Source organism: Equus quagga, chromosome 14 (genome assembly GCF_021613505.1).
Source record: "Equus quagga isolate Etosha38 chromosome 14, UCLA_HA_Equagga_1.0, whole genome shotgun sequence".
Classification (NCBI taxonomy): Eukaryota; Metazoa; Chordata; class Mammalia; order Perissodactyla; family Equidae; genus Equus; species Equus quagga.
The window spans coordinates 86,864,034-86,878,526 of record NC_060280.1 but is presented as its reverse complement, the minus strand read 5'-3'; the positions used below and the strand labels follow the sequence as shown (position 1 = coordinate 86,878,526).

At 41.1% G+C, this 14,493-nt stretch overlaps 1 protein-coding gene across 1 annotated transcript in view; it reads left to right on the top strand.

Moving 5' to 3' along the window:
• The window catches only part of LOC124252045 (zinc finger protein 709-like), a 29,743-nt gene extending 20,140 nt beyond the window's left edge, over positions 1-9,603 (top strand). The window contains exons 2-4 of the mRNA XM_046685142.1: positions 6,570-6,696; positions 6,901-6,961; positions 7,355-9,603. Of these exons, the coding sequence (XP_046541098.1) occupies positions 6,570-6,696; positions 6,901-6,961; positions 7,355-8,750 (1,584 nt within the window). The 3' untranslated portion in view covers positions 8,751-9,603. The remainder of the gene's footprint in view (positions 1-6,569; positions 6,697-6,900; positions 6,962-7,354) is intronic.
• The last annotated feature ends 4,890 nt before the right edge of the window (positions 9,604-14,493 follow it).

The following is a 14,493-nucleotide window of genomic DNA, read 5'->3' as shown; positions in this document are numbered from 1 at the left end:
TCCTGAGAGGAGCTGCAGAGCCCTGGACAGCTGGGGGTGCACGTGCTCATGGGGTGGGGAGTGACGCCCTTTCTGAGGCTGTGGTTGTGGTTCTTAGGCCTGGACATTTTAGACATTGTTTGAGTTTTGCCCCCACACTGTAGGTGCACTGAGAGTGTAATCTGTGCACAGTGAGAAAGTCTGTGAAGATCAGGTGTTGTGTTCTGTGGACAAAGGGTTCATGAATTTGGAGTTCATGGGGTCAGAAGCTTAAACTGAATCCAGCTGAGAGTTTCCTCACATGTGAGAGTGGGAGCCTGGGGGAGGCAGTGCCTCCATGCTCACAGGAGAGGGAGTGTGTGTGGGGCTCCCAGAGTTCATTCCTGTGGCTGCTCTGGGGTCCCCACCCTCCTTCACCAGGGACTCACCCAGTCTAGGGGTGATGGGTGACATCTCATTTGGGAGTGTCTAGACCCTAAATTTGGGAATATGGTCAACTTTCTGAGTGTAGGCATTCATTCTGAACTCTGGGCAAGCAGGCTGCTTCTATGAGCTGATTCCAATATTCATGTTTCTGTCCTCGGATTCCTTTATCCATTGAAGATTGCAGCCCTTTGATTCTAGTTTCCATTAGCACTTTGGGTTTTAAAACATAAATTGATTGAGTGATATTATATGAGTAAGACAAGAAAATTGGGGGAACCAAATAGAATATTTTGTTCCATTTAGACAAGAGAACCTCAAGATGTGAGATGGGTGTATTTAAGTTCCTAGTTCTGTGCACATTTTCCTATTTTACATCAGATTTTGTGTGTCTATTTCCTTGAGAAATTTGACATTTAAAAGGCTATACAATTCCTAAGGCAAATGAATTCCTGTTTTAATGGATGTGAGGAAAAAGCACTTGAATTTCTATTTTCATTGATATGAGGAAACACATCAAAGCTTATGTGAATCCTTGGAATTCCTAGTTTATCAGAGGGCTTAATTTGCAAACCCCTTATGTGTTATAATATGCTACTCCTTCCTGAAAATATCCCCAGTGTGAATATAGTGGAGGGACATTCTATAATGCTCCTTTTCCTTTCTGTTAGAAAAGGATGTCTAAATTTTTATTATCTGCAGTTTTATATCCATTAGTGTATAAAGGAGTAAATCTTGCTGTGGTTTCCTATGTGGAAATGTTAAAATTAAATTAATTTTTAAAAGCAAATTGAATTAAAAACAATCAACCATTGGAAAATATGTGTATATAAGTTTGTCTCCTTATTTTAAATAAATGTGCGGGAAGGTTAAAAAATTCCTGAGAGGAAACTGACTGAAGGAGACTCCCCGCCTGCATGTCCTGCCCCGCTCCTCTGCTCTGACTCCATCCTCCCTTCCATGACCAATTTTGATCACGGCTTCACCATCCTGTTAATTCTTCTTTATGTAAAAACAAGCCAGTGTGAATGCCTGTTATTCTTACCCATGTTTGTTCTTGTATTGAGTGGCTAGGGTCCATGTATTTGATGTTTGGCTTCTGAAAACTTAATCCTCATGCTCCCTTTTCCCCTAGACCTTCTTATCTGTCAGGCTGATAAGAAAGTCTGGGGTATATATATATATTTTGTTTGTTTGTTTGTTTTGAGAAAGATTAGCCCTGAGCTAACATCTGCTGCAAATCTTCCTCTTTTTGCTGAGGAAGACTGGCCCTGAGCCCATCTTCTGTGCCCATCTTCCTCTACTTTATATGTGAGACGCCTGCCACAGCATGGCTTGATAAGGAGTGCATAGGTCTGCGCCTGGGATCCAAACTGGAGAATCCCAGGCCACCAAACTGGAGCACACGAACTTAACTGATTTGCCACTGGGCCTGCCCCCCACATCTTTTTAAAAAACATTTTGTGGTTGCCCTTGAGTTTGTAGCATACATTTACATCTAACTCACCTCCTTTGCCTAGTAACACTATACCACTTCATGTAGTGCATGTAGCTCTTAACACAGCATTCCCAATTTTGCCTTCCCTGTCCCTTGTCATATTACTCTCATTATTTCACTTGTCCATAAGCCTCTCATTACCAAATACATGGTGGTTAATATTATTTTAAACAAAGTAACATCTGTTATGTTAATTATAAGGAATATAAAAAATATTTTACCTTCATTTTTCTAATCACTTAGCTTTATCATTTGTTATTTCTGATTTTTTTTTGACATTTCTTTAAAGGTAGCTGTTGTCATGACAAATTTCCTCAATTTTTGTCTCAGAATACCCTTATTTTTCTTTTCTTTATGAAGGATGATTTTGCTTGACAGAGAATTCTAGAGGAGAGTGTTTTTTTATTTTTAAAACTTGAGGGGCCGGCTCAGTGGCACAGCGGTCAAGTGCGTACATTCCACTTTGGCGGCCCGGGGTTCACTAGTTCGGATCCCGGGTGCGGACATGGCACTGCTTGGCAAGCCATGCTGTGGTAGGCATCCCACGTATAAAGTAGAGGAAGATGGGCATGGATGTTAGCTCAGGGCCAGTCTTCCTCAGCAAAAAGAGGAAGACTGGCAGTAGTTAACTCAGGGCCAGTGTTCCTCAGCAAAAAGAGGAAGGATTGGCAGCAGATGTTAGCTCAGGGCTAATCTTCCTCAATAAACAAATAAACAAAAACCTTGAAATATTTTACTCTGTTCTCTCTTGCCTGGTCTTTGAAGAGAAGTCCAATTTAATTTAAATCCTTTTTTCTTTATACCTGAGGGGTGTTTCTTCTCTGGCATTTCTCAGTACATTTTCTGTCCTTCATTTTTCTCTAGTTTGAATGTAACATGCTTTGGTGTGCACTTTTGTAATTTATCATGTTTCGTGTTCTCTGAGCTTCCTGGATATAGAGTTTGCTGCTTATCATTAACTTTAGGATATTTTGGTGATTATTACTTCACTTGTTTCTTCTGTTTCTCTCTGTCTTCCATTTCCTTCAGGTATTTCCAACATATCTTTTTAAACCTTCCGTTTAAGAGGGTGGTCCTAGGCTTCATGGATATTGGGTTTTCTCTTTTTTGTTCTTCTTGTCTTTGCATGAGACTGTGGTGAAATAGATTTTCTGTTTAGCAGAGGCCTTGATAACTACAGAATCTCTGGGGCTTATTTCACAATGCCACTTTTTTTTTCTTCTTCCCATTATGGAGACACTGGCTTACCATATGACCTCAAGGATCTCATGGATCTAAGAGTTTTTGATTTTAGATTTGTTCATTTTCATCCTTTTATATCAAGAATGATAACTTCTAAGTTCCTTAAGTGCAGGATTATGAGTTGGCAGGGCGTCATTTACAGTATCTGGTCAGGAAAAACTCATCTTAAAGTTGGAGAATGGACATTTCTTGTTCTTTTGGTGGAAAGCACTGTTAAATCCTTCACATATGTTATAGTCATGGGCAAATTTACCATCAGACCATTGTGAACTCCCTGCATTCTGCAGCTCTTACCCTGCCCCTTGAGGCCAGCTAGGCCTAGGCTACACTTTTAGTGTTTGACCTGGAAGAGCTCTTATGGTACATTATTATCTCACGGTGTGTTGTAAAAATTGGTGGGAAGTAGCCCTGAGGCACATGAATATAGGGATTTTATGGTCTGAGTTGTCATGCCTTCTTCCTTATGTCTGAGTGCTAAATTCCGAATAAATTTTTATCCCCATCAAATCATATATAAAAAGGAAGAACTGACTCTATAATAAACATTACACAGGTTAAAAGCAATGCTTCCCCACAGGAATATTTACATTCAGCCAGCTGCATCTGATTACTTGTAATGATGGCCTGGAGGACAATGTGGCCAGCTGGGCTTTGTTAAAAGTTTGATTTTTACCAGCTCCTGGACTCTGCTTTCAAAACTTTAAATATGTCATGCCACTCTCTTCTAGCCTGCAGGGTTTCAGCTGAGAAGTCCACCAATAGCCTCATGTGCTTTCCTATCACTTGTTGCCTTTCTTTTGCTGCTTTTAGGATTCTCTCTTTATCTTTAATTTTGGACATTTTAATTATAATATGTCTTGGTGTGGGTGTCTTTGGGCTTATCTTGTTTGGTGCTCCCTGTGCTTCATGTACTGGGTGTCTGTTTTCTTCCTTAGGTTAGGAATATTTTCAGCCATTATTTCTTGAAATAGATTCTCTGCTCCTTTGTCTCTCTCCTCTCCTTTTGGGACACCTATAATATGAATGTTAGTGCACTTGGTATTGTCCCAGAGTTCCATTAGACTGTGCTCCTTCTTTCTAATTCTTTTTTCTTTTTCTTTTATCCTTCAACTTGGGTGATTTCCTCTAGTCTTTCATCCAGCTCGCTGATCCATTCTTCTGTATCATCTACACTGCTATTGAGTCCCTCTAGTCAATTTTTCATTTCCAGTATTCTTCATTTCTAATTGGTTCTTTTTTATATTTTCCAGTTCTTTGTTGATGTTCTCACTGTGTTCATCCAGCCTTCTCCCAACATCAGTGAGCATCCTTATGAGTTTTTGTTTGAACTCTTTTTCAGGTAAATTGCTTATTTCTGTTTCATTTAGTTCTTTTTCTGGAGTTTTGTCCTGTTCCCTTGCTTGGCATGTCTTCCTTTGCCTCCTCACTATGCCTCTTTCTCTGTGCTTATATCTATGTATTAGGTGAGTCAGCTATGTCTCCTGATCTTGGAGAAGTGGCCTTAGGTAAGGGATGCTTTTTGAGGCCCAGAAGTGTGCTTCCGTCTCGTCACCAGTCCAAATGATTCAAGAGTGACCCCTGTGTGGGCTACTTGTGTCCTTCTACTGTGGCAGGGTTGCTCTTACTGCAGGTACCCAGGGAGTCTAGGCTTTCCCTCTTTGTCTGGCTGTTTGTAAATTAGGTTTGGGGAACCCCAGCACTGTTGACTACAAGGTCTAATAGCACACTTCTCTTGCAGTTTTCCTGTTAATTGGATAGGTACCCAGTGTAGCTAGTTGCTAGGCTCAGGGGCTTACAGTTGCTGTAGACCTTAGGCCTGCAAGGCTGTTGTCAGCTCTCTTAGGATTGCAGCTGACTAGGGCTGGCCCCAGGCATGGGAGCACCCAATTGTTTCAGGCTTTGGTAGGTTGGGCTGATACTTTTTGTGCCTGTTTGTGAAGCACAGGTATTCTGCCACTGATAAGCCCCACCCCTCACAGGTCTACACACACTGTCAACACAGTCCTGGCCCATGCACACTTCCTGACCCCCTGGAGCATATCCAGTCGGCTCACTGTAGAGGCCCCCACCTCTCCACGAATGCCCCCCACAGTTCACCTGGTCCTCACACAGGCCCTGCTCCACAGAAGTGGACAGACTTGCCTGCCTGTAGACACCCAGTCTATGCAGGCTGACAAGTAGCCTAAGGGCTTGTTGTTGGGTGGGGCTGGTCCCTAGGGTGGGCTGCCTGCCCTGGCTGAACTTGATTAAATCTGCGCTGTAGTGGGTGCGGCAGACCCCTGGGCTAACAGGCCTAGGGAAGAGCTTCAATGGCCTCTGCCAGCGTCTGTGTCAGCATGCCTGAACTAGGTCATAACAATGGCCGCCACCAATGTCTCAGTCTCCAGAGGGGTCTCACCTCTCACCGAGATGCACCCAGAGCCTACCAGGTGAGTCTGTTTTCACCAAAGGACTGTAGCCTTCTTCCTGGTGATTTTAGGTTGCTCTCTGAGATGGGTAATTTGTGCATGGGCTCTTTTAAGAGCTGGTTTTTTTGGCTTTCATCAGATAGCTTTTCTGGGGGTATTCTCCATTGCAGTTAATAGCCAGCGAAGCCAGACAGTAGGACACTCGTCTCAGTTGTGCTGAATCTGAAGGGTGCTTATAGCAGTAACATGCCCCCGCTCAGGTCCTCACTTCTCCAGGGATGGCTACGTACGTTAGGGTGGCTCCTGCCCAGCTGGCTGTGAGGCTCCACCACTCGCGAAGGTGGCTTTTATTTCTCCAGAAGGAATTTCTGCCTCTTCCGTCGCAGTCAGGACTGTCCCTTGTGGTGGGGGTTCTTTTTATCCAGTTTTCAGTTTTCTCTTTAGGGTAACTTTTCCAAAAATACTTGTAACCTGGTTGTGTTCATGGGAGGAGGTGAGTTCAGAGCCTGCCTACACCGCCATCTTGACGAGATCTCCTCCTGGACTCTCTCTTTGGTGATGGGACTAGACAACAGAGCCTCCAGTTCTTCACTATGTTTTTATCCATTGTGACTTCATACAGATTTGACTCTCTGCCTCATGGAATGCTGTAACTAAGTGGGTAATAAGAAATAAGATGAAAGAATTTTTCTTACAAGGAACCATCAGTCTTAAAAGGATAATAACTGTTTCATTTGCATACACTTTCTTCAATTGCTAAACATGCTCTGGACCATGTAAATAGAGAAAAACGCAGTGTTTTGTGATCACATTAAGATGTGTAAATAATTTCCATGTGTTCATGATACTGTTAAATTGATAATATGTGTTCAGAAAAACAGTGAGTTTTTGATGATCATAACATAGATTTAATGTTTCGAGATGATAGAATCATATGTAACCTTCCTACAAATGGAATAGAGGTCCTCAGTGCTGTTACACATATGCATCCTACTCTAACCATATATGTGATGTCTTAGGACTCACTGGACATTGAGGACGTGGCTGTGAACTTTACCCCTGAGGAGTGGGCCTTACTGGATCCTTCACAGAAGAAACTCTACAGAGAAGTGATGTGGGAAATCTTCAGGAACCTGGCCTCAATAGGTAAGAATGAGGACATTCTTTCACTTCATCAATTAGAGAACAAATGTTTCTTTCCCATTAATATTGTTCCAAGATGTAGAATGTGGAAACGGAGACACTGGTTAATAAACTAGAAATGGTCATAGCCCATTATGGACTTGGAATATGAAGCTTTTTCTATAATATCTAATGCTTTGAAATCAACTCTCTGGGTCTGCATTTCAGGAAAAACATGGGAAGATCATGATATTGAAGATCAGTACAAAGACCAGGGGAGAAAGCAAAGGTGAGTCACAGTCACATTAGAAAACATTGTCTCACATGAGAATTCTGGTATTTTATGAAATTTTGAGAAGAAGCAAAGAAAACTAATCCTTGCTTCAAATTTAGCTATTCTCTAGAAATTTTTCACAAAATATACTGTTAGAACTGTTATGTAGAGGTGCAGTTTTTGCAAAATAGTTCACTTGGAAATAAGTTAACAAATCCTAGATAGGAATATCATTGTTTAGATAATGACAAAAGTGAAGTCCTCTTGCAGAGCATTCAGTATGTTCAATTTCTGAGTATTCAGCAAACGTAGAAAACCTAAATTTTTCCTGTAAATAATAATAAATGTAACAAATATAAAGCCATTAATGAAGAAATCATTAAAAATATGCTTCTCGTTTTTTTACAGAAGTCATATGGTGGTGAGACTCTGTGAAAGTGAAGAGGGTAGTCAATGTGGAGAAAACTTCAGCCTTATTCCAAATCTAAATCTGAACAAGCAACCTATAGGAGCTAAACCATGGGGATGCAGTGCATGTGGAAAAGTCTTCATGCATCATTCATCCCTTAATAGGCATGTTAGATGTCACACTGAACAGAAACCACATGACTATCAAAACTATGGAGAGAAGCCCTATAAATGTAAGGAATGTGGGAAAGCCTTCAGATTTCCCAGTTTTCTTCAAATACATGAAAGAACTCATACTGGAGAAAAACCCTATGAATGTAAAAAATGCAGTAAAGCATTCACTTATTCCAGTTCTCTTCAAATACATGAAAGGGGTCACACTGGAGAGAAACCCTATGAATGTAAAGAATGCAACAAAACCTTCAGTTGTAATAGTTCTCTTCAAAAACATGACAGAATTCATACTGGAAAGAAACCCTTTGAATGTAAAATATGTGGTAAAGCCTTCAGGTTTCCCAGTAATGTCCAATTACATGAAAGAACTCATACTGGAGAGAAACCTTATGTATGTAAAATATGTGGTAAAGCCTTCAGTTTACTCCAAAGTTTTAAAGTACATGAAAGAATTCATACTGGACAGAAACCCTTTGAGTGTAAAGAATGCAGTAAAGCCTTCCGTTGTAATACTTCTCTTCGAAAACATGAGAGAATTCATACTAGAGAGAAACCTTATGAATGTAAAAATTGCAGTAAATCATTCATTTCTCCCAGTTTACTTCAACAACATAAAAGAATTCATACTGGGGAGAAACCATATGAATGTAAAAAATGCAGTAAAGCCTTTACTTCTTCCAGCTCTCTTCAGATACATGAAAGGAGTCACACTGGAGAGAAATCCTATGAATGTAAAGAATGCAGTAAAGCGTTCAGTTGTAATAGTTCTCTTCGAAAACATGAAAGAACTCATACTGGAGAGAAACCCTATGAATGCAAAAAATGCAGTAAAGCTTTTACCTCTTCCAGTTCTCTTCGAGTCCATGAAAGAATTCACACTGGAGAGAAACCCTATGAATGTAAAAAATGCAGTAAAGCATTCACTTGTTCCAGTTCTCTTCGTGTACATGAAAGAAGTCACACTGGAGAGAAACCCTATGAATGTAAAGAATGCAGTAAAGCATTCAGTTCTTCCGGTGCTCTTCAAAAACATGAGAGAACACATACTGGAGAGAAACCCTATGAGTGTAAATTTTGTGGTAAAGCTTTCCGTTTTCCCAGTAATGTTCAAGCACATGAAAGAACTCATACTGCAGAGAAACCTCATGAATGTAAAAAGTGCAGTAAAGCATTCATGTCTTCCAGTTCTCTTCAAAAACATGAAAGAAATCATAATAGATAGAAACCCTATGAATTTAAAAAGGTAATAAAACATTTAGTTTTCTCAGTTCACTTCCAGAACATGAAAGAAGTCACACTGGAGAGAAATCCCATGAATGTCAGTAAAATGGGAAAGCCTTTAATTCTCATGCAAACTTTTGAGGATCTACAAGAATGCACGCTAGAGGAAAAACCATGTAAATGTAGAGAATGTGGGAAAGCCTTTTGTCATCCCAGTTTTTTCTGAAGGTGTGAAAGGACGCACTTGATGATAATCTCTTGAATGTAAACAGCATGGGAAGGACTTCAATTGGCTTACATCCTTCTCTGTGAAACTCCCACCAAAAAGAAATGTAAATGTAAGTCATGAGAAAGCTTGATAGAAATTAATTTTATGTAGAGTTTTAGAAAACTTTCAACATGGAAGAGTTGTTATAAAAGTTGTAATTATATTGTTTACCAAGCCTCTTAAAGTGCCACATTGGATTTTGGATTTCTGTTAATAACTTTCAGAAATGAATATTGAGGTGAGATAGTTGTGCAAGTCATCCTTCATCAATACTATGTAAACATTAATAGGTGCTTCTTTTTTTCTTAAATCAGTTAATGTCTTCTCTTTAATTGTTTTAAAATGTTTTAATTGTGTTAAGGGGCCATTGAAAAATGACACATTGTAGTCTTTGGGACTTTTTTACTGACTTTATATTGCAGTTCCAGGATATGCCTCATCTGTTGTACGTATTATACATTTCTTAGAGAAAGCTCCTTTTCTGAGGTGGCGGGTATAGGAGCCTATTTGCAGTTCCTATTCTATTAAACTGTTGGGATAAGTTTTTATGTGTGGCAAGATAATCAGAGTGTATAGTGTACTGCGAATTCTTATTTTCCCATTTGGGCCTTTGCTCTTTTTCCTTCCGTCTGATTTGTATTTGGTCAATAGACTTTGAATTAAGTATTAATTAATTAGTTAATTAATTAAGAATTAAGTAGAGACTTGTGATGGGGCAAACAGATCTAGAACTGGACATATCACCCTCAAGTTGCTTTATGTCAGTAAGGGTAATATGAACTGGATCTTTAAGAATCCGTTGCTGGGGCCAGCCCCGTGGCCAAGTGGTTGAGTTTGCGTCATCTGCTCTGGCGGCCCAGGGTTTCGTCAGTTTCATCCTGGATGGCGACATGGCACCGCTCATCAAGCCATGCTGAGGTGGGATCCCACATGCCACAACTAGAAGGACCCACAACTAAAATATACAACTATGTACTGGGGGGATTTGGGGAGAAAAAGCAGGAAAAAAAAAAGATTGGCAACAGTTCTAACCTAAAGGTTTAGGCACAATTCAAGAGACTTCCCTCCTCTGCCATGGATACCTTAGTGACTGATCAAAGCAGGTAATATGAAAAAAAAAAGTCACTGGACATCACCTCCAGGCTGATGAAGGCTCCTTACAGCTAGGGTGAATAGACATTGTAGGGCCCCTCACCGCCTTTTCTGGGGCACTTGTTATGCTCAATCCATGGTAGAAATATATAGAAAAATTTATTATGCTATCATACATCACCTCCTAAAACCAAAATGCAAGGGTTCACCAAGATACTCTAGAAATTATTGACAATATCAAATCATTTATCAAAATACAAAAAACTGGGCTTTTAAAGAAGGTTTTCAGTGGACCTTGTACCTCTCTTACAACTCTGGGCTACCCCCTCATAGGCTGGCTAATGGCTCACTGAGACAAGCCTTGCTTTCTTGCAAATAGGCCTTCTGCTGTTTGAGTCATCAGTTAGATTCATGCCCAGTCTTTGGGGCCTAGTACTTTGTCCTGATCATCAGGCTCACTGGCACCTCTAAGTAGAGCCTTTCTATACCAGACATTCCTGTCAGAATGGGCACTCCTGCAGGTCTTTGGTCTACTGTAATAATGCCCCCTGGCCACCACTCTTAGATCCCACTCCTGGGTGTTCCTCCTAATGTCACCTGTGGTCTGTGGACCCTGTGTCCTCGAGCCCATTGAACACAAATACGCTGTGTTCCTACCATTTGCACAAATGTGCTCATTGTCGTGGGAGTCACTGCTACCTGGGCACACATGATGTCATTCAACAAACACATCCTTAATGCCAATCAAGAAATGTCCCAAACACTCAGAATACCTGTAGCGGACAGCTAGTGTTTGAGATGTTTCCCTGAAGGAAAACCCCCTGGCAGCCATGTTAGCTGCTGACTCCTTGGGGTTTGGACTATTTATTAACCAGCCATGGAGAGCTCTGTTCCCTAAAAGGGCTGCTCGTTGCATGTGGGCAGGCTGCACTGGCAGGGTGTCTCCAAGGACACAACAAATGAGACAAATTAAAATAAATGCTAGCATTAATTAAATATTTGACCAGAGTTGTGGAACCACACTGACACATTTTCCTTTCTCTCCAACACTTCAGAATGATTGGATTCAAATGTGGTTTTGAGGCTTTGTCATCTTAGTTGTGTGCCTTGTTTTAGTCACATGGATTTTTAATTAATCAAATTCATTTAAATGAGATGTGTCATTACTCAGTTAATGAACAACAGGAGTGAACTTCAATAATGACACCGACGTCATCTTTGATATTTGACTCTCAATCAGCTTTAGATTCCTGCTCACTCTGCCTGGTCATCAATGGTAAACAGGTCAGGAAGGATCACACGCCCCTTTTCTTTGTGTCAGTGGGTAGGAGGGTCAGACATTAAAACCTGCAGCCTCTACCCCACACTCCTTAAAGGGCCAACCCATTGTCCTTTGCATCAACCACCTGAGCCTGCTTACCTTTGCCCTACACTCCTTGGAACCTACCTGTGAGTAGTAAACATTTCTATTCACTTGATGCCTGTGGCAGCATCAGCCTTGCATCCAATCCCATTTTAGGTCAGGTGTCAATCCTGCCCCAAAAAGAACAATGATACAACAGAACGTAGCCCATTGAAAGTCTTGCGTGAGGCACAGGTTTTCAGGGTAGGGAATTTTTATAAGATGAGCAAAAGAAATCCAAATGCAGAGATCCCTGTGTGATAATGATTTAGATGCACTGGTCACCAAAGAAAAACAAACCACCCCCATGGCTCTAGCAGTAGCATCGATAAGTGAAAATGATATCATCTCACAAGGGAAAATACAGGGCAACAGATGTGAATGGATAGTTTCTGTTCTGATATGTAAATAGCGCTGAGCGATCATCTCACCTTCACAAGAACAACACTAGACACTCTGAAAAGGAGCCCCTCAGATCTGTGAGAGATTGGAGGTTACATGGTTACCTGGCAAACAGTGCCCCCAAATGAGAGAGAGGCAAACGTAGAGAATTACTGTGTACTGGGAGGAGAAAGGTCTGGAGTCAGCAAATATCTAGGACCATGTAAACTGTAGTGGATGGATTGTTGGAGACATAGTATGGATTATCTTCAGAGTTAAAAACTCTGGGTTGGGGCAGTCATATGGGCTCGCAAAATTCATGTTTCCTTCAGCAGACCTGACCTGGTCCTCATAGTGAAGATCAGAAAAAAAATGCCTCTTGCTTCATGCAGGAAATGGGGGGAGACATTCTCATATACACAACAAGCATTTTGTCTGTAACATAGACCATTCCTCAAAGAAAACTAATGTGCAAAGTCTTCTCTGATTGGGCAAAGTGCAAACAGACACCTGCAGTCACTTCAGGTTCCTCTCTGACACAAGTGGAGGAAATATAAGTGCTAGGATCCTGTTCTGAAGTTCACGGTCCAGGGATTCTTTACCATCAAAACATTGCAGGTTTCATCGTAACAGATGAGGACATTTTCCATTCCAAATACCTGACACCATATCAGCAGGGCTTCAGGATACAAACACTGGATGAAAACAGAGCTGCAAGACACAGATTCTATTTAAGAATGAGTTTCTAGGGAAACCCAAACACACCAGGGAGATAAGTGCAAGGACACTGCAGACCATGAAGCCCCTGACCCCTCCACCTGCAGCAAACACTAAACATAGTCTGACTCCTGTTCAAGAAATCATAACACTCACACTAAAGGCCTGTTTATCTCAAATCTTATTGTGAAAATATGTGGAAATTAAATAATACACTCGGACAAACCACTGACTCAAAGACAAAAATCAAAAGGTAATTCAGCATATGTGCTGCCAAACAAGGAAAAGGAAATGTAAAAAATATCTCACGGGCCGGCCTGGTGGCACAGCAGTTAAGTGCACACGTTCTGCTTCAGTGGCCGGGGGTTCGCTGGTTCGGATCCTGGGTGCAGATATGGCACCGCTTGGCTTGCCATGCTGTGGCAGGTATCCCATATATAGAGTAGAGGAAGATGGGCATGGATGTGAGTTCAGGGCCAGTCTTCCTCAGCAAAACAGAGGAGGATTGGCAGCAGATGTTAGCTCAGGGCTAATCTTCCTCAAAAACAAACAAACAACTCAAGGACCAGCCTGGTGGCACAGTGGTTAAGTTCACACACTCTGCTTCAGCAGCCCAAGGTTTGTGGGTTTGGATCCCAGGTGTGGACCTACACACTGGTCACCAAGCCATGCTGTGGAGGTGTCACACCTACTAGAGGAAGGTTGGCACAGATGTTAGCTCAGGGCCAGTCTTCCTCACACACACACACATACAAAATCACAAGAAAAAAATGAAAAGACTTAAGAAACTTGTGGGATGAAGTATAAAGAGTAGTAAAAGGGAAGTTCATAATGAAAAACACCTATATTATGTAAACAAGATATCAACTTAACAACATAAACTTACACCTGAAGGAAGCAGAAAAGGAACAACAAAATAAACCCAAAGTTAGCTAAAGTTAAGGAATAATAAATATTAAAGCAGAAATAGGGAATAGAAAAACAATAGTTTCCATTTAAAAAAAAATAAAATCAAGAAACTCTTAGACCAACAATGAAGAGAGAAGACTCAAGTACATAAAATCAGAGATGAAGGAGGACAGAGTACAGCAGATGTCTCCAAAAGATCAAAAGGGGCCATGATGAATATTTAGATGCAAATTGTATAACTTAGAAGAAACGGATAAATTCATAAAAACATGCAACCTACCAAGAAAGAATTAAACATTAGGAAGCCTGGATGAACCAACACCAAATAAGAACAAATTCAAGGAAGTAACACCAACCCCTCTTAAACTCGTCCAAACAGTTGAAATAGAACAAACACTGCCAAACTCATTTTCTGGGGCCAGCATGTCCCTCATGTCAAAGCCAGACGAAGAAGAGAGGAAAACCACAAGCCAATATCCCCGTGGCAACTTGGCTTGACCATAGTGTACACATATTAGTGAATAAACCAAAAGTTAATAATTATTAAGCATAGGAAAATATTGTACTTAAAAATTTCTGTTTTTATTTAATGTAAACAATCCATTGGAAGGGCTAAACATTCCATTGAGAAGAAACTCACTTAAGGAGACCCCCTGCCTGCACGTCCTGCCCCGCTCCTCTGCTCTGACTCCAGCCTCCCTCACATGACCAGTGTTGATCACTGCTTCATCATCCTGTTAGTGTTTCTTTACATAAAATCAAGGCAGTGTAGGGGCTGGCCCACTGGTGCAGCGGTTAATTGCGAACATTCTGCTTCGGCAGCCCTGGGTTCCCCAGTTCGGATCCCAGGTGCGGACATGGCACTGCTTGGCAAGCCATGCTGTGGTAGGCATCCCACGTATAAAGTAGAGGAAGATGGGCATGGATGTTAGCTCAGGGCTAATCTTCCTCAAAAAAAAAAAAAAACCCAAACAA